This window comes from Trichomonas vaginalis, chromosome VI (genome assembly GCF_026262505.1).
Source record: "Trichomonas vaginalis G3 chromosome VI, whole genome shotgun sequence".
Lineage (NCBI taxonomy): Eukaryota > Parabasalia > Trichomonadida > Trichomonadidae > Trichomonas > Trichomonas vaginalis.
In genome coordinates, this window is record NC_067208.1 from 19,625,309 (window position 1) to 19,649,279 (window position 23,971).

The following is a 23,971-nucleotide window of genomic DNA, read 5'->3' on the forward strand; positions in this document are numbered from 1 at the left end:
TTCTCTTGGTTTATTTGAGAGGTCATATAAATTTCCATTCGGGAAGTACACTCTGTTCTCAAATAATTTGTTAGCAATTGAACAAATACTAACGTAGTCATAAACGTTTAAATCAAATTCTTTCAATATGTCATTGCGGAACTTAACAAAACCTTCTCTTAAAATTCTTACATCTTGTTTGCAATAAAATGTGCTATACTTTTCTAAGTCGAAGTGGTTCTCATCTATTCTGCAACCTTTGATGGAATCTATGTTTTTCATGAATGTATCTGCATCCCGGATAAACTTACATGCTTCAGAAATGACACCAGTTCTGTTGTCATTTGCTAACAAAACACTGCTGTAGTAGTTGTATGGAAATACTTCTTTCGGTCCTGTTTGTAAGTTAAACATAGCAGGAAATAGTTTAAGCTTCTTATTTATAACACTGTAAGAGTCTTTTATAATAATTGCCCTTCCTTTATATAAGCCAGTTATTTGCATTGTTCGTGAACCTTTAATGATGGGAGTTCCTTTCACTTCTGTCATGTGTCTTAAGATGAAGTTTATATCATAACTGAGGTTATGGAAATATATTAAACTCTTGTCAGGAAGTCGTTCCAAAAATTCTGTTGCACAGTTCTGACCCCAAATGCTTTCACTCACTGAACCATCTTCACTGTCGTAACATATGTTAAAAGCTTTATGAAAGCCATCAGTGCTACACTCAAAGTCAGCAAAGAAAACGTGCTCAGGAATGAACTTGCACTTATTTTTATTTACTTCTTTTGACTCGGCTTTCTTCTTCAGTTGTACACAATACTTTGGAGCATATGTCAAATCTTTAAATGGTGCAAGGTTCTGTTTATATAAGTCAGTAGTATATGTGAAAAGTTCTCCATAAGAAATAGGTTCGAAATATTTGCACTCCCACAATGTTTTCATAACATCCCATAACGGTGTTGTTCTATCATAACGAACTACATATTTATCTTCTCTCTTTGTATAAATCTTCATTTGTTTCTCAATGTTCATTCCACCACAGCTTGAGATTTCTATATAGTTGCGAATGAAATATGTTGTCATTGGTAATCTTTCATTTAGCATGTAGTGGTCTTCAACAAGAAGTAAGTCAATAGTTCTAACAGTTTCACATTCTTTTGGTATGTATCTCTTTATTTCATTATGTCTTGAGTCATTGAAGTAACCAATGGTAACATTAAATGCTATACCTGTTGCGTCAGAAATTTCTTGTACTTTACTTTGAGGAAAGTCTCTAACACGAATGACTTCTCTCATGTGGTCAATAGTTTCTTCATTTACTCCAGCCTGAATGCAAGCATAAACGAAACAATTGTCTTCTGTCATAAGTGCTGCAGTTCTTTTGTTCAGTTCATTGAAGATTTGGTAGCGTTCAAGATTTATAGGTAATGTGCAAAGATACTTCCAGAACTGACCGCTTCTCTTCTTATAAAACTTCTTTTCACCATTATCTTTCCAAAAGCTTTCTATAAGTGCTGGGTTTCCTGTTTGCTTAAGAGCTTCCAAAATGGCTTTCTGGTCATTTGTCAGTGTGCTTTCATCTCTATATGGTCTCTTTTTTGGTTTGCCTTTCTTTACATCTGACATCGTTAAGCCTTCATATTCTGTTAAATCATACATCTTTATTTCAGTAAGATTCTTTATGTTTGTCAAGAAGAAGTCATAGTGCATTTCAACAATACCTGCAGCATTTGCTTCTATCTCTGATATAAAGTTCTCCTTCAAGAGCTGATGTAGTAATGTTCCAATATTATTGAGGTTTAACGTAGAACATTCATACTTTCCACCAAGTTTATAACATACCATCCATCTCTGTTGTGAGTTTATTTTAATTTTCTCTAAGAGTCTCATGAAAACCTTACCGAAATGTTTGTGTAAGTAGTCTCTGTTTGGTTCATCTAAAGCTTCGATGTTAAAGTCAATGAGTCTATTGCCTGACTTCACATTTCTCTTCCTATTCTCTTCATCTTTCTTTAACCATCTCTCACCTTCTTTTGGTTTGTCGTCAATGGAACGAATGACATCGTTAGCTTTGCGAACTTGTTCTATAGCGCTCTTAAACATCTCTCTTCTCTGTTGTTTCAGTGTGTCGTCTCTTCTTCTTGTTTCACCAACGTTTGCATTTGTTATGTCAAACATTTCTCTTCTTACTTCATGAGGTACTGAACGTCTATGATATAAGTCAATAGCAACGTCATTTAAAGGAAATGCTCTTGCATGGACTTCGTCCTCGCCGCGTTGCGGCTTTATGAACTCATGAATTCTATCATAACTTATTGCACCATTATAGTCTTTAATGAAGTCAGCGAGTGCTTTTTTGTTTGTTGCGTAATGTTTTGCTACTTCTATGTTAGCTTCTGTTAGAAGTTGTTTTATTTCCGAGTGTTCTAACTTAGACAACTTCCGATACATCTTTAGTAGGAAATAAAAAAAATATTTTTTGAAAAAATTAGATTAGATTTTTTAAAGTTATTTTTCAAAATAATTTAATATTTTTATTTTAATGAAACACATGCAAGATTGCAAGTTCTTTTCATACAATGCTCTCGCTACTGCCATCAAGAATGAGTTCAATAATGCTTCAAACGTTAATGTTATCTTTAACAAGAAGTTTGTGAAAGAATCTAAGTTTGGTCAGTATGTCAGACCATTAGCTATCGTCATTGACCGCAAACGTTATACTTCACAAGAGTTAGCAGTAGTTTTGAAACAAAAGAGTTTCTTCGTGAATGTCAAAGATACTCATTATACTGTTATAAAGAACTCTAATATTGACTTCTTCAGTATTGCTTTAAATCTTTCCGAACAGAAAGAATATAAGAAGGGTGAAACAAATGTGAAATATTATCCTTCATCTCTGAAGACAATAACGAACAAAGATGTTATACAGAAATTCTTACCAAAGGTTGAAGAAGCTTCTATTGACATTGACGAAGGAAGTGAAATGGTTGAAGAAATAGACCCTGAAGCTATTTAACCAAAAATATATTTTTGAAGAACTGAGGGTGTCACCATGTCACCACGTCACCATGTCACCATGTCACCAGGTTAATTAACTTCTTTTAAAAATGATGACAACATGACATTTTGACAACACAGCAGGATTAATGCAAAAATGAATGTTATCGTTAATGTTATCGTTTATGTTATCGTTAATGTTATCGTTAATGCTTACAGTGTCGAACATAATTGACGTAGGATTCATGACTTCTTCGTAAATGAGTGTAAATATAGCACAAAAATATATTTTAGGTGAAGAGGTGAGATCTCACCCGTTTTTTCACCTCTTTTTTCACCTCATTCTCTTTTCGTTAATGTTGTCGTGACTTCATCGTTAATGTTGTCGTGACTTCATTCTTCCTCTTTGAAGTTGTCGAAATATTCTGTTATTTTTTCCTTCAGTAATGTTAAGTCTTCTTTGAATGTAAGTATTGTGCAACCTTTGATGTCATAGTGTGTTTGAGGAAGAGTATTTTTGACAATTTCCTTTATTTGCTCATTCGGTGTCATTGAAATCGGTAAGTTTTCACGATAGAACCAGTTTCTGTCAGATTTATATATTTTAGCTAAGTCATAAAAGCTCTTGTTGTTTCTTCTGACTAAATGCAACATAACCATATCTTTATCTTCTTCTTTCTCCAACTCTTCAGTATAAATCATATACTTATAACTCTTTTCCTTTCCTTTTGGTACTGAACGTGGTATTCTTTTCTGTATGCTTTTGTCTTTGGATTCAATGACTTCATCTTTTGCTTGAAGTTTCTTTTCCATCTCTCCACGTTCTGCTTTATATAGTTCATCTAACATCATGAAAATATAACAAGCATAACGAGGTGAAGCCCACATTGCTACAGCGTTTACTAAAAGTCTATGAACATAATAACCTTTCAAACCAGGAGCCAAATTCTTGCGATTTTCGTACGGAATCTCTTCTCTCGGTTTTCCGAGGGAAGCAATCATATGAGAAAATTCTTCTAAAAGTTCTTTTGTCTGTTGGTTTTCAAACCAATGATATGCTTGCTTTGTAGAACGAAGAGCATTCATTATACTTTGCATTTGGTACATGTCATCTTTGACTGAACGAATGAGACGTAACTGTTTGTTATACTGTATGTACTCGTATTCTTCATTGATGGCTTCATGAACGATAGCAGTTGTTGTGTTCTCTGATGTTGACATTACTGTCTTTACATACAAGATAAAAATTTTTGTTAGAAAAAAATTAGCGTTATTTTCTGACTTTCACAAAAGACCAAAAATAAACGCTTTACATGTATTTTTCAGCAACTTCGTCAAATAATTTTATAGCTTTATCTATCTCATCTACTTCAAACGTTTCTTTACCTTTCGTGGGAGCACCATACATTTTCTCAAAAACTTCAAGCAGTTCTGTTTCAGCAGCTCTCATATCATTAACGAACACAACCTTGACTCTATTGACTGTACTGTCATATCTTTGAGTTATATTATATGTCTTCCTATCTTATATCTTTTTGTGTTGAAGTCCTTCGGTTTCTGAACGATGTAAAGTAAGCCTTCACTGCAACGTTCCGTATCGAATGAACCATATGTTATGAAGTTATATCCAACAACTGGGTCTAACCATAACAAAACTATTGGTATAAGACTTTTGTCTATAAGATATGCTCTTGTTCCATGAAATGCTACTGATATCATGAGCTCAGGATTTCTTGTCAAAATTTTCTGAGTAGAAGCAATTCTAACCCAGTCCTTTGTTTTCTTTCCAGAAGGTTTATAATGTCTGACAAAGAATATTTGTTGTATTTCTTTGAGTATCTTACGTTTAAATCACCTATTCTAACCACTTTGGTGTCATTGTCTATCTTTCTAACTGTTTCAAACTCAATGTTTGTCATTACTGTCTTTACATACAAGATAAAAAAATAAATAAAAATAAAACTAACTTTATTTTTATCTTTTATGAAAATTCATGAAATTTGGTCATTTTTCAGCAAAAATAATGTTTAGGTGAAGAGGTGAGATCTCACCCGTTTTCTCACCTGTTTTCTCACCTGTTTTTTCACAAGCGTTTTACATGAATTGTACGATGTATATTTGAAATCCTAAACAGTTTCGTAGCTTCTATTTCTTCTTTTAGTACATCGAATGTTTTAACGATACCGAAAGTTTCTTTATACTTCTTCTTGACGTCAGATAGAAGGAAATCTTCTGCTGTTGAATAGTTTTTATTAAGAAATGTCAACATATCCATTTTATCTTCTGCTGGCTTTTCTGCTTCTTTCTTTAAGTCTGCATAGTCGTTTCGCATTCTTTCTATCTCTTTGACTGAGTAGTTATATTTTCTTATTGCTGCTTTACATTTTGAACATTGCGGCATCGTTTTTGCGTTATACATTGAAATAAAACCAGCTAGAACAACTAAGGCGTCAATGGTTTTCTTTAACTCAAAAGCTGCTGGTTTTATCTGTTCATTCCATACTTTACCTCTTCTATCTTTATCTCTTATCTGCCATACACATTCAGCAACTAACGAAACAAAGTTATCGTATGTCTTAAATTCTTCGGATTTGTAAAGGTCAGAAATATTTTTATAAACCATGTCGCAATCTTTGTCCATAACTTTATGGTTGCAATGATATCCTAGAAACTCATAGTTTACCTTTCGTATGAACTTCTTTATTTCTACTGAGTCAGTTGCTTTGACTTCAATTTCGTCGAATTCAGGAATAGTTAGTTTTTGCTGCTGAACTTCAGGTAGTTTAGGCAAATGGTCGATATCCTGCATGTCATAAAGATACTGTTCATTTTTTCATCTTCGCACTACAGTCTAAATTACTTGTTAAAAGTTCTTGCTTTATCTTCTGGATTTTTGTTTCAAAAGTATATGAAGAAGGAATAAAGTTTTTCATCTCTATCAACATTGACGTAGGATTCATAACTAACGAGTTTGGTGCTGTAGTTTGAATTGTTGTTGTACCGATTGTTGAAATCATATCTTTTATACAAAATAAAAAAAATAAATAAAAATAAAACTAACTTTATTTTTTCTATCTTAAGGAAATTCATGAAAACATTTACGAAACATTAACGTAAACATAAACGATAAAATTTATTTCCGGGCTAGTTCTCTAAATGTCATGTTGTCATCATTTTTAAGAGAAGTTAATTAACCTGGTGACATGGTGACGTGGTGACACTGAAAACATTCATGAAAATTCATGAGGGTGAAAAAAGAGGTGAGAAAACGGGTGAGATCTCACCTCTTCACCTAAACATTATTTTTGGTGTAAATTTATGAAAACATTCATGAAAATTCATGAGGGTGAAAAAAGAGGTGAGAAAACGGGTGAGATCTCACCTCTTCACCTAAACATTATTTTTGGTGTAAATTTATGGTACCATTAATGATATCATGACTGTTCTCATTCATGTCTGATTTACATCTAATGAAAAAGTTTAGAAGAATTTTCTTATTCTTTCTGGCTTATTTTTGTCTTTCCAGTACTCCAGCTCTAATGGTCCCAGATGTGTTGGCTTCGACTCTCTCAAGTTCTTAGATGATATAACATCTTCAACGCCTCCTTCATATCTTACTTTATAAGTGTCATCGTTTATGTTATAGCCAAGTATTTCAATAACCACTCCTCGCTTTGCTTCGTCAATGGTTTCAGCAAGTTTGCCATTACTACTTTCAACTAATTTCTGACGAGGATAAAGTGCAATAGAGTCGTCAGCAGCTTTTATAAGATATCCATTACCTTGCGTAGAGTCTACGATATAATAGTTTCTACTTAACCTTAAACGTTTCTTTGTCAACGGGTTGTCGTCAAGAACTACACGAACTTTTGTACCAGGAATGAGGGTAAATTGTGTTGAATTTCTGATATTTTGTGTTTGGCTTCGTTTCTTTTGTATATACTTTTCTTCTTGTTGTTGTGTCATTGAATTTGGTGTAGGTCCTGTTGTAGAATGTGTTGAGGAATTATATACTTCGAGAAAATGTTTCATTGTTTCTTCGGTAAAGTCTCGCTCTTGGTTTAAATCTCTGAGCGTTCTTATGAAGCGGTTTATGATGCTGAGTATGTTATGGTTATGGTCTTCAGTAGTGTAGTGAGTTATGTTATGCTTAATGAGAAAATCTGTGATTTCATTGCTGAGGTATGCACTGTCTTGGTCTGATATTAAAGTACTTGGGCTATTTTCTGCTACAAACTTTTGTAAAACTCTTAACACTTCACGAGTTCCTTTATTCCTCATTGGATATGCATATGCTTTACGAGTGTTAACATTAATGAAGATGAGGAATGGTTTATGTCCTCCTTTTCTGCTTTGAATGAGAGTGTCAAATTGGTATGCGTCAGAAGCGTTGGAGTAAATTGGTAAAAAGTAGTCGTAAGGGTTTATTTTTGTTTGATGTACAACATTTTTGTCAAAGAACCTTTTCACTTCAGCTCTGTTAGTAAATCCCCAACTCTTTGCAGCTTCATTGAACTTCTTAAATGACCTCCATGGATGTTGTTCGAATACTTCTTTCAAGCTCATTTATGTAAAGTTAAATTTAGTAATTTCATGCTGTTCGCTCTTTTGGAGCTCAGGACTTTCAGGCCGTTCTAACCCATGCATAAACCGTCATATAAGGTGGCATATAGTCTGCTCCACTTCCTGTTGGATTTGTTGTGAAAGTATGGACATGATTTCCTCCTGGTTCAGTTTGTCGAAAAGTCTTTTTTGCTGAATTGTTATAAGATGGAGATAAAACATCATTGCCAGCTTTATATTCTGAGTTGTATAATGGGTGGTCTCGTAATGAGTGGCTATGGTCGCCAGAAAAGTTTGTCGTTCCTGTATGAGTGTGCGCAGGTAAGTTTGCTTCAGTAATTTTCTTCGAACCCCCTGTTTGCTTTGAAGAGTTAGCACAGTATAAGAATTTGTCTACAATCTGTTCCCAAGTACCAAAACCTAAAACTGTTTCTGGATTTGTTGAATTCATTGACGTATAAATAGAACCAACAGAATATATGGTTTGAAGAATCTGGGCCTTCATTGTTAGAAGTTCATGTTTAACGTTTATAGCTTTATTGCCTTCTACAATATTTATATTGTTTGTTATTAAACCATTAGGAAAAGTAGGAGGATAAATTCTTTGTTCTTGTACAGTTGCATCGTTTCTTCCTGTTTTTGTTACTATTTCGATGCATGCTTTAATTTCTTTAATCTTGATTGTTTGAAATTCTTCATGTGTATGGTTCTTGTCGGCTTTTCCATTAAGCGCAGCATTTACTTCCGACTTCTTTGCATAATTTTCATCTACATAAGTTTTGTCAGCTTTCTTATCTAACATTGCTGGTAGTTCATATGCTTCAAAGTTTCTGGCATGACCTTCGATATTCCTGCAACTGTTATCTAAATTGTTAAGAGTATCTTTTACGCTTGTACTTGGATTCTCTAAAGGTGCACTTGAACCAAGGGTATAGTTCAATATTATGTCGTCTGCTCTAACAGTAGTGAAGGATTCATGTGTATGGTTCTTGTCGGCTTTACTGTCTAATGTAGCTTGAAGTTCATTTATATCGAGATGTTGTGTTTATGAGATTTCAAAACTTTGTTCATTGCTTCGAGTTCAACTTTGTCAGCTTTACTTTTAATAGCATCTTCAAACGTTATTTTTGACTTAACTCTCAAAGTAAATCTTGGTTCAACTAATACACCGTTAACATTGAAAGTAGAGGCATAAATTTCACCGGTATAACCAAATGCTTCTGGTGCTTTAGCTACATCATACTGTACAGTACAGCTTATGTCATAACCTTTAGCACGAATGTATTTATATCTTCTTTCATTAACATTTTTTGTCTTCGCTTCATCACTTCGTGTTAAATATCCATGGTAGTCCGTTATAATCTGTTCGTCTGAAGTTATATAATGAACGTGGTTCTTGACTTTATCACTCAGAGCTAAAAGCTCATTTTTGTCTGCTTTTTCGGCTAATTTCTCATTAACATCATTCACTTCTAATTCAACTCTTCCGCCAGAACTCTTATTATCATTAATCTTTTTCATTAATTCGGTAATTACGTCATAAAGACTATATTCTGTTTTCGGTTTTGTAAATAATGAGTCAAAATTCTTTTCATCATTACATCGCTGACATTAATGATATCACCAATTCCTTTTTCATTTATTCTCTTCATTAATTCTGCAATAATGACGAATATATAATCTGTTAATTTATTCTCTTCATCGAGGGTTATAGAATGTTTTGAAATTGAATCATTAACTCCTCTAAATAAATCAATAACTTCAGGATACACGTTTTTAATGTCTCGAATAACCCGACCAGTATCCTGTTGTTCATGTTCTTCGTTCCCGTCGTTACGTGGTTTTATATCTCTAACCATCATCAACGCAGCCATAACCGGAGGGTTTGTTGCTATCTGTTCGAAAATCCGTCCGTTATGTACGGTATATCTAAATAATTTCTTTGTGTTTGTTAAAACATTTGAAACAAGTCTTTTAAAACCATCTACAAAATTTCCTGTTTCACCTAATGTTCTTGCAGCATTTACAAGCTCACCCATTCCCGCTTTTGACCCCAAAAACGTCCATATTGCATTTATTTCACTCTGTATAGTTGTCCATTCAGCGAAACTAACACCCGCATTCGCTAAGCTGAAAATGAAATTCAGTGGATCGAACTTAATTCCACCTTCTTTTTCAATTTCAACGAACTCACTAACATGAGATTTTAAATATTCTTTCGTTAAAATTGTTTTCCCCGATGTTATGTCATTAACGAAACTATCACCGTCAAAAGTTAACGAATTCAATTTCGTCGTTGATGCTTTTATTTCATACACCGCTTTATCGATAGTTTTTGGCTCACCTTCTTTAGAAGCATATGAAACATTAATGAATGAATTATATGTATTCGTGAATGAGTTAAAATCAATGATTTTCATTAATGACGCCTTTAATGATTCATTTACTGTCGAATCCCTTAAAGTAATTAATGAACTGTCATTTATGAAAGGTACACTGCAAACCGTCGAGTTTGGATCAAATGCTGTAGTTGGTGCAGGAATATTAATGATATAAGTCATTAAATCATTAAGTGACGTAAATAATGTTGTCGTTTTTGATTTAATTTCTTTAGCATCTGTTATATATGGTAATTTTATTTCTGTAGTTTCTGAATTAAAGATATTCGCTAAAATGTTTTGTAAACTGTTTTGAACAGCTGTGTAAACCGTTGAATCCGGAACTCTTACGATTTCACCGTCCTTAATAAAAGGCATTGCACATGGTGTAGTGCTTGGGTCAAATCTTTTTGGGTTATGATTCAACATATATTCTAATGCTTCATAAACAGACCTATATACGGTTGTATTATCTTTTTCAATAATTTCACCGTCCTTTATAAATGGCATAGTACATGGAGTTAAAATAGGGTCAAACTTTTCATAGTCCTTCCATGTTATGTATTTCTCAGTATTTCCATCAGTGATAACAATATATTTGTCAGTAAGTGTGAGAGAGTATTGACCAAAATATAAACGTTTAGCTCTGTCAGCTTCATACGCATATGCAGCTATACTCATATTTTAATGAGAATAAAATGTTGTTCTATTTGCAAAGTACAGACCCAAACGAATACGGGACAGTAAAGCTACAAACAAACTTAGGTCTACAGAATGAGGCGCTTGCATTCAGAATGGTTGACTTCAATACTATCGCTTCATTCGTTATAACAGATGAAACAGATTTCATGGAGATTGAAATAGATGGAAAGAAGCACGAAATAAGATTTCACAATAATGTAGAATATAAGATGGAAACATTAGCTGGAGTGTTAAATGCTCTCATAAATACTACAATAAACAAGGATAACGAAGAAAACTTAATGAATGTTAAACTTATTGCAGGAGTTTTGAAGTTCAGTTATGCGAAGGAGTTTAAGATACCAAGAATGAGTCATAGAGTACAACTTCTTTTGGGTGCATACCATATGACATTTCCTTTGAAAAGTGTTGACAAAACGATTGAGATGAAATCTGTTCCATACGTATGTTATGGTAATTGTTTGTACATTGAGTCTAAAATAGCTAATGTCACAGGTATTTCAGGAGTTAATAGTAAAGGTTCAGTAGAATATAAATCCTTCTGTTATGCAGTCAATTCAATGTTCATTCCAAACGTTCCTGTCATAGCAACTCATTTAGGTAAATGGGTTCGCATTAGTCCTCATAATTTGAAAGACATGCAATTCAGACTTGTTGACTTTCAAGGAGAGCCTGTAGAACTGAAGGCACCAGTGCGAATGACTGTTGAAGTTGACTTTTTAGAAAATATTAAATGCAACAGCTTACAAGAGAACTCAGAGCTAAAAATATAAAGTATGAATGTTATGTATTAGGTCATGAACTTTGGTTGTTGCTGTTTGATGAAATAAATGGGTTAGTTATGTCAGTCAAGAGAACAGAAAAATATTGTGTTAGTGAAAACTGCACCAAGTCAATAAGATTAGGTTTGCATTATGAAGATGAGTTCGATACTGTTGAAGAAGTTTTGGATAGATACTATAAGTTGTTAACTTGAAATTTTTTTGACTGACGGTGCAAAGCGCCAAGATGGGCTCAAAGAGCCCTCCTGACTGCTTTAATTTACTAAAACATATTTCAAACAAAGTTTATATTCTGTTGAAAGTTTTGTATACTCGTTCGAATATTTATACTTAAACTCAACTCCTGTAGTTCCTGGTGTTTCAATGATGCGGATGTTACCTATTTTCATGAATGGTGGAGTTTGACCACAGCATTCGATTTCAGGGTCGAGATAGTCAATGACACATTGTTTCCCTGTTATTCGTGATATAACATTTTCAAGGTCCTCCTTTGTTAGAATTATTTGGTTTTTGCTTATAAGATTTACCAAAAGCTTCTTATCGTCTTTGAGTAAAATTGTTTGGTATAACTGAAGAAGGTAATGGTCTACGTTATCTGAAGGATTTGTTTGAACATTTGTGTAAGGGTTGTCGTTGGCTTCTCTTGAAAGAATTTGGTCCAGTGGTGGATACTCTAACTTAACATCTGATGTAGCGTTAGCGTTTGAAGCTGAGTTTAAATTCACGGATTTCAGCTCTGGTTCTTTTTCTTTCAAACACTCTGAACTATAGTTCTTTATGACAATATTGTTTGTCGTTCGTGAGTCAACATTTGATGTTGGTTCAATTGGAACATTAACGGCACCAGCTAAGATGGATTTGCTTCTCATTTCATATAGAATAAAAACCTTTTATATGTATGAAATGAACAATATACTCGACAAGGGTTTGAATGTAAAGCTAACGAATGAAAATATTGTTGAATTCACTGAGACAGGTGCTGTGTATAAAGATGTAGAACTACTGAACAAAAGAGCTAAGGGAAGAAGCAGGAACATGAACAAAGGGTGGAAGCCTATAAAAATTTATGTCAATGATGGCTCGGGAGGTTCAAACATAAAGTATGCAGAAAGTTATAGAGTTTATGCTCTCAAAGGTGAAAAGCCTTCATTTAAGAACAGCTATTCTAACGCATATCCTCAAAAGCTAACGGATGGGGAAGTGGATGATATGAATGACAGCAAAAATATTAACAGAAATGGCGACAGAGATGCATGGAATTTGTTTACCATCAGTCAATTGAAGGTTAAACTTTAAAACAATGTTAGTCGTTCCCATGGAATATTTTTGACTTTAATGGTATTAGTCATGATATGAATCTCAAGGTATGAACGAGGAGAGATGAGAGACTTATATGGTTCCCAAATTTCTTCAAAAGGTAATGTTATACCTGACTGTTTCCAAATGAGTTCAATATCATAGCGTGAGAAACCTTGAAAGATAACGAAGTCAGTTATGAGACGTTTTATGTTTAAAGCTAAAAACCTCCATGTTTGCATAAGTATTGCTACAGTTAAGTGGTAATGTCTGACTTTAGTTATGATGTTAGCTAATGGTGAGTCAGGCTTTGAAACTAAACCTTTACCAGCGAAATCATCACAAACGAGCAAAGTGTTTGAAGGATACTTTTTGAAGGGGTATTTTGAAAGTTTTGACAGAATGTAGTTTGTAAGTCGTTTCATATCATAAACTCCTGAGTACTGACGTAAGTGGTGTTTGTCAATAATTCTTTCCATCTCCTCAGAAGTCTTTTGCATTCCTGACTGTATAAATTCAACGATGGCATAATATTTCCTCTTACGTCGAATGTAACGTTGAAGAAATTCAATGAGTTCACTGTCTGGAACTTTAACGACAGAGGCTTGAACTTTTGACATAAATGTTTTCGCTGTTGAGTCCATAGAGTCTGAAGTTGCTGATATAATGATTTGGTCATAATATGAGTCATTTCCTAAACGTTCTGTTATGAGTATATGACGAATGAGGTTAAATGTCTTACCTGAACCCATCCTTCCACAATAGAAATAAACGCCATTTGAACAGAACTCATAGTCCTTACTGAAAGGAAGAATAAGAGAAGAGTTAAGTTTTTCTGTTTCATTCATGTCTTCATCTACGTCATGTATTAAATGCTTCATTTTATCTCCATTAAAAATGCAAGTCAGAAATATTCAGAACATAGCACCGAGTCTAACTGACAAGAGTATAAAGATATACTATGAACACGTTATGATGAAACCAACCAAAATTCAAGAAAGTCAGTATACTTATGAATATCCAAGACACTGGGTAGAGTATGTAGGAGGTGAGAAAGCTATTGAAATCAGACAGGTTCGAAGTATTCCAGCAGGAAGAACAATATTATTGAAGAACTTTAATGTTTTGAGATATAATGATGAAACAAAGAAGCAAGATAGTTTCCTGTTGCTGTGTATGTGAACTTAGATACAGGAGATGACATGAAAGTTTTTAATACAAAGCTTCAAACGGTAGTGAGAGAACAACTGACTGCGGAAGGGCATCCATTACCTTCAGAAGTTACCATAGCATATAATTTTGAAACAAACTCAATAGATTTTAAAGTCGTCTCTGCAAAGAAGTCAGGTTTTACATTTAATGAAGCAGATGTATATTCGAATGAAAACTTCAAAGCTATTGCATGGTTAGATAATGACGATTGCTTTAAGAAAATATTTAAATACAGTGACTCAACGATGTCAATAGATGACCTTCGTGGAATGTTACCATCGACGTTTACAGTAGAAGGTTCAGCAGGATTGCTTACAAGATTGTCAATTGGTGGTATTTGGTCTCGTGAGAACATTGTTATAAAATCCAGTATAAGTGAATTTGCTGAAGAATCTATATTATGTCTTTCAAACTATATGTATTCGCCGCCGAAGCATTATAGTATAACAAACTTTGTCAGTAAGTTTAACATAAGACTTGTCGAACCTTCTTCAATGAAAGATGTGTGTGCTACCTAAAGATGGAAAGGATGGACTCATTATTGAGATGATTTTAATAGCATATTAAATGAGCTTGTTCTTGAAGGTCATTCATGATGAAATAACTGTTGTAGAAGATGTTAGCAATTGTTCAGACATTTTGAAGCGTATAGATGATATAAGAAAGAAGTTAGATAGACCGCAAAGCGGTGAGGGCGAAGCCCGTGAGAACGCTTATGTTTCATTGACTTTCTCCAGTAACGAGAACTTTTATGAGATAATATTGAAGAGAGATGATTTTAATATGGTGTAAATGGTAGCTTGGGCAGCTTTAGGCGCAATGGGAACAAAAGCATTAGCATTTGGAGCAAAAGCACTTGGAGCTTATGACGCAGTAAATAAAATGAGTGGAGGAAGGGTTTCGAAGACATTAGATGCAAATAAAGGAAAGATTGGAGGCTGGGTTGCAAAGAAGTTAAGATTAAATAAAATAGGGCTCATAAATAAAGCATCCAATTTGGTTGCGACTGAGTCAGAAAATGCTTTAGGAAAGGACGATGAGTTTGCAAAACACGCAAAAGACTTTAATGACCAGATGAAAGGTGAAACAATGCATTTAAATAGAGTCGATGGAACTAAAGAAAATGTTTCTTCTCCACCAGTAGTTCTTCCGTATGGTCCCTATGGAATGTATGGAAACCCTTACGAAAGACCATTTGACCCATTGACTGGTGGAAGTAACTGGTATCATTACGGACGAAGAAGAAAGACAGTCAAGTTGGAGACAGACGTGAAGAAAGCAACTAAAAAGAAACCAAGGAAGAGAGTTATAAAGCAATGAATTCAACAGGGTGAAAAAAGAGGTGAGATCTCACCACTTCACCTAAATTTATTTTTGGGCTATGTTTTCATACGTGTGAGGGTGGTGATATCATTAATTTTTAAGTTTATTTTTTTATTTTATTTTTATATAAATGACGAAAACTATTGAGATAACAAACTACAACGGTCATGAGTTCAAGAATTTGTTCTTCGTTCCTCGTGAAAATACATTCTATCAGATACGAGGGAGAAAGGGTAAAGTTAGTTTGAGCGTTTATGACTACAAGCATAATGGAAAGTTTATACAAGCATACGATACAAACGGTAACGTGTTTCATTAGCTTTGTCAAAACTTACTAACATTTATTTTGACAGTGATTTTGACCTATATGAAGAAGAAAGTGAGTCAGAAGAATATGAACTGTTGTGTGAAGCACAGCAATGGGAGGAGTTGCAATACTTTTGTAAGTGAGAACGTTTATTTTTTACATTAGTGAGGTGAAGTGGTTGGCGGCTTTGTAAATATTTAAGGTTAAGTTAGTGTTGTCGTTTGTGTTGTAAAATATACGTTAACGGTTTTGCAAAGTGTCAAATTCACATATCAGGGGTAAGGAGGCGCGCAGTGCCTCCGTACCCTTGATATGTTTACTAACTAACTAGACCACTGAATGCTGATGATGGCACGCCATTAGCTAGAACATGGAAAGACCAAACTTCATTCTTATGCACTATTCCAGTTCAACGTGATGGAGCGGGTATATTCTTTGATGGATTAGAAACTTTCAACTCACAAGTTACAGTACAAGTGAAAGCTTATCCAATCATTCAGGGTGTAAATGACACTTACTGTTCAAAGGTGACAAATCCTCCTCAGGTTTGGTTTACTAGGACTACATATTGGACATGGACACCGGACGAAGGTTTGAAATATCATCCAACAGGTACACCACCACAGTATAGAAGTTCATATGATGAAATATTGATGAATAGAAATGTTTAAAATTATAAATTTATTTTTGATTAAATGGATTTAAATTCATCCACCCCTTATGAAGAATTAGCGGGAGTATATATTACATACGTAGATGATATGATTAATGAAGCATTGAGTGATAATAGAAATGCTCTATCTAAGGAAAAATTAATGAAAATTCCATATTCTGAATGTTACTTAAATTCAATCACTGCAGCAATTGGTAAACAGAATAAAGGTAAAACATTAACGATATTAAAACAAATTATCATTATTGCTAACACTTCCCCCTATTCACATGTGTTAATTTATATCAACCGTTCAGGTTCACCTTCAGATGATACATTTGAATCTTTAAAGCATTTAATCAAAATTCCAATTATTTATTTATCACAAGAAGAAGCAGAAGATTATTTAAAAAACTTTTTAATGTATAAAGAATTATATAATACAATCAAGAAGCAAGGATTAGAGGATAAAATTATTGATAAACAACAGGATGAATTATTTGAAACACTTTCTATTTCAAATTTTGATAGAGAATTTTTGCATTCACTCATTTTTCTAGATGATGCAGTGAAATCAAAACTAATAACAAATGAGAAATCATATTTTAATCAGTTATTAACTCAATGTCGACACATTCAGTGTTCATTCTTTATGGCTGTTCAATATTTCAAAGCATTAAGCACAAACATTAAATCAAATCTATCAACACTTTTCATTTTCAGTGGGTTTAGTCGTCAACAGTTGAACGTTATGCTTTATCAAGTGAATTTACCAATGAGCATTAATGAACTTTACACACAATATCAGCAATTAGGTGAACATGGAAAAATAATAGTTGATTTAAATAAAGGAGGTGTTAAATTTGATTAACTTTTTATAATTAATTTTTATTTTTTATTTATAATTAAACATGACAGAAATAGCAAATCTTTTACAAGTTCCATTAAAACAAGGGACAAACAAAAGGGGTGCATATAATAGAACTATGAAAGTTCCCGATGGAATGAAAGAATTAGTTCATATTGTTGCTGGTCTTCAAAAAGATGTTAAACAAATGAGAAACGTTTTAACATTACCAGAAGCTCAAGCATATGCCAAACGTCATGGTCCAAATTGGGAAGCACACGAAGCAGACATTACGGGTCCAAATGGAAAACCTGATGGTATAAATGAAGTTTTCGTTACTGATGGTCAAGGTAATATTAAAGTCATCAATGGTTATAAATTAACTGTATCTGATTATCCTAAACGTAAAGCATATAATGAACATTATCCTATGCAATTTGATGAAAATGGAAAAGCTGTTAAACAATACATTGGAGAAGGTGAAAATGGTCCAATTAATTCATACCGTCATAATCCATATTCTTATTTCAATGAAGAATTAAATGCTATTGAAGAGGGACCGGATGGATTACCACGATATTCTAACCAGTTTGATGGTCAATATACAAATATTAGACCCGAAATTTCAGCTAAGAAATTCTTTAAAGTTGCTTTATTCGATCCAGTTTTCGCAAATGTTAAAGATGAACTTAAACAGCAATTCCAACCAATTATAGTAGCAAGAATTGCATCAGGTGCTTTATCTCAAGCATTCAAAGATTTAATTAAGAAACCATTATATCAGCAACGAGGTTTAACTTATGATTTAGTTAAGGAATCAGATAAAAGAAAATTTGAGAAATCAGTTGATTATAAGAATGCAATTAATGAATATATTCGGTCTATTAATTTCGATGAAACAGCTAAAAATCAACTTCATGAACAAATACAAGGGATAATAGATTCAAAAGTTCCAGCAAAATAAAAGTTTAAATATATTTTTTTTATTCGAATATAAATGAGAAGACGTTTCACTAGTCAAAAGAACACTAACGCAAAAGCAGAGATTACGGTTGGTTATAACGTAAATGATGATAAATCACGAATTATTCAAAATGTTAAAGTTAATGTTAGCCCTGAATTAACAAGGTCAGCAACTCAACCAAATTTATTAACTCGTGACTTACCGAAGAATGAGGAGAATGAAGAAAACCATGAGAATGGAGACCCAATCATTTTATCTGAACCTGTTGAAATTCCCACTTATCCAACATACCTCCCACCTCTTTCATCAAACATCGAGAACCCATATAAAATAGACATTAATTTTGAATTAATGAAAATTTACCGTGATATAATAATTAATAATTATGATTCAATAATAAATTTAATTGATCAATCTGGTTTAATTATTTTACCTTATGAATCATTAATTCACATTATCGCCATTCTTTGTGATGTTCAAGATTCAGACGTTAAGATTCAATTTTTCATAGATGATGAGGTTTCATGCTGCGGAATAGTTGCAAAAATAAATCCTATAAAGGATATTAGCACAATTAAGATAACAAAGAATGGAACAACAACTGAACATCATTTAACATATAATGATATTTATAATAAAATAGTTGATGAATATAAAATATCACTTGAAAAATTCTTTGTTAAGGCTATTTAATATTCAAGCATTAACATTAACGAATAATAATCCTTTGAATCATAATCAATAATAATTGACCTTTCACCAGTTTCTATCGTTTGTTTTATTTCTTTTTGTTTCCCACTATCTGGATCAGTCATTGTAATTGTTTTTGTTATAGTATCAGCTTTATCTTTAACTTCAATCTTTTTTCCATCAGGATATTTAAACCAAAATTCCAAAAATTCGATATTGTCAATCTGTTCATATTTTAATCTATCAATTACATTTTTAATACCATCTGAAAATCTTATGAAATGGTCATTATATGGGTTTGATTGAACTAAATTTGAATGAAGTGAAATATAACCCGATGATGAATATGACATCGACTCATATTTTCTGAAAACACTAAAATTTATAACATGAATGAATTTCTTATTCGTTGAATTTATGAATTCTTGAGGTAATCTTATTTTAGTTTTATTTATCACTGGAAAATAACGCTTTACCATATTTTTAATCGTAATAAAAAATGTCAATTATCAATATTATTTCGAATAATAGTTGTGAATTAAATTTAACAGTTAGTGGAATTTATAATGTTACTCTCGTTTCTGTGAGTGGTAAATTTAATCCCATTCTTTTAGACCCTTCAGATTATATATCATTTATTAAAGATGACCATGAAAAAACGTATGATATGTATATAAATAATGTGATAGTGAAATGGGATATTAACACGATTTTAAGTTATTTAAATGAATCATTTATCGTATGGTATGAAGAAAATTTTAAATCAAAACCTGATAAACTTTTTGAACTTGATGAAATAAATAACCTTATTAAATTTCCACTGAAAATTAAATTTTGTACTCCTCATTTTCGTTCATTGTTGGGGATATTAAATTTTGAAAAAGATGTTGGGGATGTTTTGTATTCTGACACTGGTTCCAATTTCATTTTAATCAAATGTGATAAAGTTAATACCCCAATGAGATTTTCACATCAAACATTAGACCCTAACTCTTACCCATCAATACAAAACATTTTATCCATCAACTTAAACACATTTTCTTTATCATATCCGTTTCAATTATCCGGGAATTCATTTATTCTTCATTCAAAAGATTTATCAAATATTAAATTTAGAATAACTGACCTATTTGATTGTGATTTAGAATTTATGAATGAAATATTATGGCAATTTCAAATAGAAAAAATAGCTGATGAGATAATGGATTAAATATTTATTTTTAAATTGTAATAAATGATTAAACAACAGCAACCACAACAACTTAAGGCGCAAAGCGCCCAGGTCCTTCAGACCATTACATACGCCATATATGCATATAATTCAAAGACGGCAGAACAAACGCAAAGGTTGAAATATGGAGATTTGGAGATAGTATTGAAAAATGACCATTTCGAATTCGTTTGCAAAGGTGGTGCAGTGATATCAAATATAAAAGAAATTTTATTTATGAATTCAAAAATTAAAGGGATAACGGATGATATAACATCAATTCCACCAGAAGAACAAAGATATTACGCATTAAATGCATTTCCCAAAGTTTTGAAGATTGGAAGATTTAATTTAAATGAAGAATTCATAAAAGGTTTCCTAAATGACATAATGAAGAAAGCGGATAAGGAATATGTGGCTAGTGAATTAAATAAGAAGGCAAATTTGGTTTATGTTGATGAAAAAGATAATGAAATTAAAGAAAGTGTTGAATGGTATCATGAATGGACATCGAAGATTTTTAAAACTAAAGCTGATACAGGATGGGTTTCAGGATGTTTAGACCTTAAAGCGGATAAAACTTATGTTAATGATGAGTTAGAGAAGAAAGCGGATAAGGAATATGTTAACGAAATATACCAAAGTTTGATAGGAACAACAAAAAATATTGAAACTATTGTTGGTGACTTTTCTGTCAATGAAGAAAATAAATATTTTAGATGGCAGTTTGTACATTCCTTAAAAAATGGTACACGGTGTAAACTCATTCCGAAAAATAACAATGAAATGTATGTAAGTTATAAAAAGAATGATGGCACACAAGTTAAAGTTCCATTAGACAACAACTGTTACTTAAACTTATATGGAGACGAACAAAAGAAATATTTAAGAGTTTATGAAATGGTGGATATGACATTGCCTGACCCAGCTCCAGCACCATATTATTATGACTATGGAGATGATGTCAGAACACCACATGTAGATGAACAAAAGTTAACATTATATTTAGATTATCATAGATATAAAAGATATAATGCAATAGAAAAAACGAGAATAGTATATTATTATACAGATGACAGAAATAAATATTATAGTCAAGATTTTACCCACCCCGAAAACATAAGATTATATTATAAAAAATATTCTGACACAAACCAAAAGAAACCTGAAATAGTTGCACTATATTTTAAGTTCAAAAGAGACAATCCTATAATATCTCATATGTTTGATTTAATGAACCCAGTAGGTTCTATTTATACATCTATGGATGCAAGAGGTCCTCAAGTAATGTTTGGTGTTGGTGCATGGGAACAAATAGTCGACAGGTTTTTGTATTGTGCAAACTCATCAAAGGAAACAGGGGGAAGTAAAACGATTACAGGTGAAAATTTACCTGCACACAGTCACTACATAGATTTAAGTACATCTCAAGCGGGTTGGCATAAGCATAGATATTGGGATTGGTCAGGAATGACAAAAGGTAAAGGATATGATGTTAAAGATGACGTTAAGTTTGCTATAAATTGTTACTGGAGTGACACTCAGGGAGAAGGAAACCATACACATTTCGTTTCAGGATATACACAAACAACAGGACAAAGTAAAGAATACATGCCACCTTACATGACAGTTTACGCATGGTATAGAGTTCAATGAACGCTCAATGTTTGTGAAACAAACTTTAGAACGGACTGAAAGTCCTGAGCTCCAATAATAATTTAAATTTTTATTTTAGTATAGGGTGTCCAAAGGTGTGTTTAGCACAAACCTGAATACTGCGAATAGAAATAAACAAGTTACATATATATAAAGTTTATTTAAATATAATCACCATTGGATTCAATCACGCGTTCGCAGCGATCGATCCAGGCTTGAAAGACACGCTTTAAATCATCATGAGAAAATTGCTCAAATTGCTCTCTTACAAAATTTTCAAGATCATCTGGACTCGCGAATTCGCGTCCTTCAGCTCTCTTTTTTAGCGTGCCGAATAAATAAAAGTCAGAGGGTGCAATATCAGGTGAATAAATTGGGTTTGGAACAACTTTGACATTGTTTTCCACCAAGTAATTCATTACCTTATGACTTTTGTGAACTCTTGAATTATCAAAATGAATTGCAAACTTTTGTTTTTGTTGTTTGGATTTCTCAAACTCATCAGAATTGATAATTTGAGTAAGAACATTGTCAATTAGATACTGAGCATTCATCGTATTAGGTTTTTGAAGAATATCAATTGCGATGATGCCATTCACGCCCCAAAAAACCGACAACATCATCATTGGTGTGTCAATTTTTTTCTTCGGGAATGTTTGCGGATTTTCATCCTTCGGGATCCACATGATTTTGGCTTCTGTTGCATATTGAAACCAAGACTCATCCCCTGTTACTAAAAAGCGAAACTTCTTGGATTGATACGCACCCAATATAGAGAGGAGCTCTTTCGAAGATTGGACTCTAGATTTTTTTTGAACTGAATTAAGGTTGTGCGGAACCCAACGTGTATACGCTAGTTTGTAGTTCAAATAATTGTGCAGATAATAACTGACTGTTGTACGTGGTATCTTTGTCATCTCCTCTATCCTTCTGAGTGATGCTCTTGGGTCTTCATCTAGCGCTTGAAGAATTGCTTTGATTTTTCTTTGATTCGGCGATTTTTTGTCAATTTTTATGATGGGCGCCTTTTTGTTCATGAAGTGATACATCCTAACATGATACGTTACAGTGGAATAGCTAGGAGCATCCATACCGAAGCATTTTACCAATGTCTCGTAGATTTTTTTACAGTCTTTGCATTTTTTTGCAAGAGCGAGGATGTTTTCTTTATGATTCATTAAAAAAATGAAAAAAATCCCGCCAAAATTTCCCGCGAAACCGCCTCTTGTCTCAAAATTCATTTTATATCCCGGCATGGCGCCAAAATACAACATACTCATCATATACATATATTCATATTTTTTATTATATATTTATAATCAGCATATATCTCCTTTAATAGTCTCATATAGAGCGCTGTGCTAAACGCACCTTTGGACACCCTATATAAATGAAGATTCTACCATATGGTGTTATTGGAAGAGATAAAGATGGAAACCCAATATTTGATCCAAAGTTAAAATTCAAGTTACTGACAAGACAACAACTTGAAAAGTTGCTGAAACCAAAACAGGATGAGAAAATGAGAAAGAAAAAAATTTAAATTATGTAATTTTATTTTTATCATAAATGACAAAATTAATTAAGCCAACTATTTCTAAATTAATGTTACCAATGAAATCATTTCATGGAGTACTTATCCCAGGTTCTTCACAATTAGCCGGGGCAAGTGTTGTGACTCAAGGTGGAACATTAGCGAATCCATTCAAATTATTAACTAAAGATGAAGTTAATAAAATGATGATAAAATAACTGATAACAAAATTTTATTTCACTGCTACCATGACAATTAACTTCTCTGAAAAAATGAGACAACATGACATTTTGACAACAGTCATGGAAATATATTTTTATCGTTAATGGTTTCGTTAATGTTTTCATTAACTGATAACATCAAATTTTATATAAATGGATACCCCCCCACACACAAGCTCAAAATTTACCACGAATCATAACAAGGGAGGAAATGATCAAAATGATGCAAGAACAAATTAAAAAACAACAAACCACAAAAACCAAGAAGATGAGGAATAAAAATTAAATTTGGATTGAGTTTAAAAATTCATCTTTATTAAATTCATCTCTTCTAATCAATTTATTTATTCTATTAAATTCTTTTATTTTTGCTTCACTCAGTTTAATGATTGAACGATAAGTTTCTAATTTTTCGATTATTTCTTTCCTCTCTTGATCGTTTTCAACCCCACCACATTGCGGCTTCTTTTTATAATAGCATATTTTTGATTTAATTCTGTTTAGTTTCTTTTTATATTCATCGTCCGGACTCTTGGTTGCTTCGTTGTCACTCATTTCTTACGAAATAAAAAAAAATTAAATATTATTTAAATATAATGGAGTAATAAAATAAATCGGAATTTCTATTAATTTATTGTTAACCTCAACTAATGCA

General features: G+C 32.7%; 12 protein-coding genes and 2 pseudogenes across 14 annotated transcripts, besides 3 other annotated features; 8 read left to right on the top strand and 6 right to left on the bottom strand.

Moving 5' to 3' along the window:
• Positions 1-15,867: part of a mobile genetic element that runs on past the window's edge.
• TVAGG3_0894640 (uncharacterized protein) lies at positions 2,525-2,998 on the top strand (the record flags this gene model as incomplete). Its single annotated transcript, XM_051251007.1, has 1 exon — positions 2,525-2,998. The coding sequence occupies one exon, from the start codon at positions 2,525-2,527 to the stop codon at positions 2,996-2,998; it is 474 nt and encodes a 157-aa protein (XP_051086482.1).
• On the bottom strand, positions 3,373-4,200 carry TVAGG3_0894650 (uncharacterized protein; the record flags this gene model as incomplete). Its single annotated transcript, XM_051251008.1, has 1 exon — positions 3,373-4,200. The coding sequence occupies one exon, from the start codon at positions 4,198-4,200 to the stop codon at positions 3,373-3,375; it is 828 nt and encodes a 275-aa protein (XP_051086483.1).
• On the bottom strand, positions 5,063-5,788 carry TVAGG3_0894660 (organellar and viral DNA polymerase type B; the record flags this gene model as incomplete). Its single annotated transcript, XM_051251009.1, has 1 exon — positions 5,063-5,788. The coding sequence occupies one exon, from the start codon at positions 5,786-5,788 to the stop codon at positions 5,063-5,065; it is 726 nt and encodes a 241-aa protein (XP_051086484.1).
• Positions 6,460-7,545, bottom strand: TVAGG3_0894670 (integrase core domain-containing protein; the record flags this gene model as incomplete). The annotated part of the gene is made up of 1 exon (XM_051251010.1): positions 6,460-7,545. One exon carries the CDS (start codon positions 7,543-7,545, stop codon positions 6,460-6,462), a length of 1,086 nt encoding a protein of 361 aa, XP_051086485.1.
• On the bottom strand, positions 7,604-9,581 carry TVAGG3_0894680 (annotated as a pseudogene). Its single transcript has one exon. A coding segment is annotated over exon 1 (1,978 nt).
• Positions 10,619-11,395, top strand: TVAGG3_0894690 (uncharacterized protein; the record flags this gene model as incomplete). The annotated part of the gene is made up of 1 exon (XM_051251011.1): positions 10,619-11,395. One exon carries the CDS (start codon positions 10,619-10,621, stop codon positions 11,393-11,395), a length of 777 nt encoding a protein of 258 aa, XP_051086486.1.
• Positions 11,659-12,273, bottom strand: TVAGG3_0894700 (uncharacterized protein; the record flags this gene model as incomplete). Its single annotated transcript, XM_051251012.1, has 1 exon — positions 11,659-12,273. The coding sequence occupies one exon, from the start codon at positions 12,271-12,273 to the stop codon at positions 11,659-11,661; it is 615 nt and encodes a 204-aa protein (XP_051086487.1).
• TVAGG3_0894710 lies at positions 13,736-14,479 on the top strand (annotated as a pseudogene). The gene has a single exon. A coding segment is annotated over exon 1 (744 nt).
• On the top strand, positions 14,705-15,232 carry TVAGG3_0894720 (protein of unknown function, DUF4107 family; the record flags this gene model as incomplete). The annotated part of the gene is made up of 1 exon (XM_051251013.1): positions 14,705-15,232. The coding sequence occupies one exon, from the start codon at positions 14,705-14,707 to the stop codon at positions 15,230-15,232; it is 528 nt and encodes a 175-aa protein (XP_051086488.1).
• Positions 15,868-16,363: 496 nt separating the features above from the next.
• Positions 16,364-23,971: part of a mobile genetic element that runs on past the window's edge.
• On the top strand, positions 17,472-18,005 carry TVAGG3_0894740 (uncharacterized protein; the record flags this gene model as incomplete). Its single annotated transcript, XM_051251014.1, has 1 exon — positions 17,472-18,005. The coding sequence occupies one exon, from the start codon at positions 17,472-17,474 to the stop codon at positions 18,003-18,005; it is 534 nt and encodes a 177-aa protein (XP_051086489.1).
• Positions 18,039-18,698, top strand: TVAGG3_0894750 (uncharacterized protein; the record flags this gene model as incomplete). The annotated part of the gene is made up of 1 exon (XM_051251015.1): positions 18,039-18,698. The coding sequence occupies one exon, from the start codon at positions 18,039-18,041 to the stop codon at positions 18,696-18,698; it is 660 nt and encodes a 219-aa protein (XP_051086490.1).
• Positions 19,930-20,429, top strand: TVAGG3_0894760 (uncharacterized protein; the record flags this gene model as incomplete). Its single annotated transcript, XM_051251016.1, has 1 exon — positions 19,930-20,429. A coding segment is annotated over one exon (500 nt), but the record flags the coding sequence as incomplete, so codon positions are not given.
• Positions 20,806-21,561, top strand: TVAGG3_0894770 (phage tail repeat-like family; the record flags this gene model as incomplete). The annotated part of the gene is made up of 1 exon (XM_051251017.1): positions 20,806-21,561. The coding sequence occupies one exon, from the start codon at positions 20,806-20,808 to the stop codon at positions 21,559-21,561; it is 756 nt and encodes a 251-aa protein (XP_051086492.1).
• Positions 21,643-22,946: a mobile genetic element.
• TVAGG3_0894790 (Mariner transposase) lies at positions 21,723-22,850 on the bottom strand (the record flags this gene model as incomplete). Its single annotated transcript, XM_051251018.1, has 1 exon — positions 21,723-22,850. The coding sequence occupies one exon, from the start codon at positions 22,848-22,850 to the stop codon at positions 21,723-21,725; it is 1,128 nt and encodes a 375-aa protein (XP_051086493.1).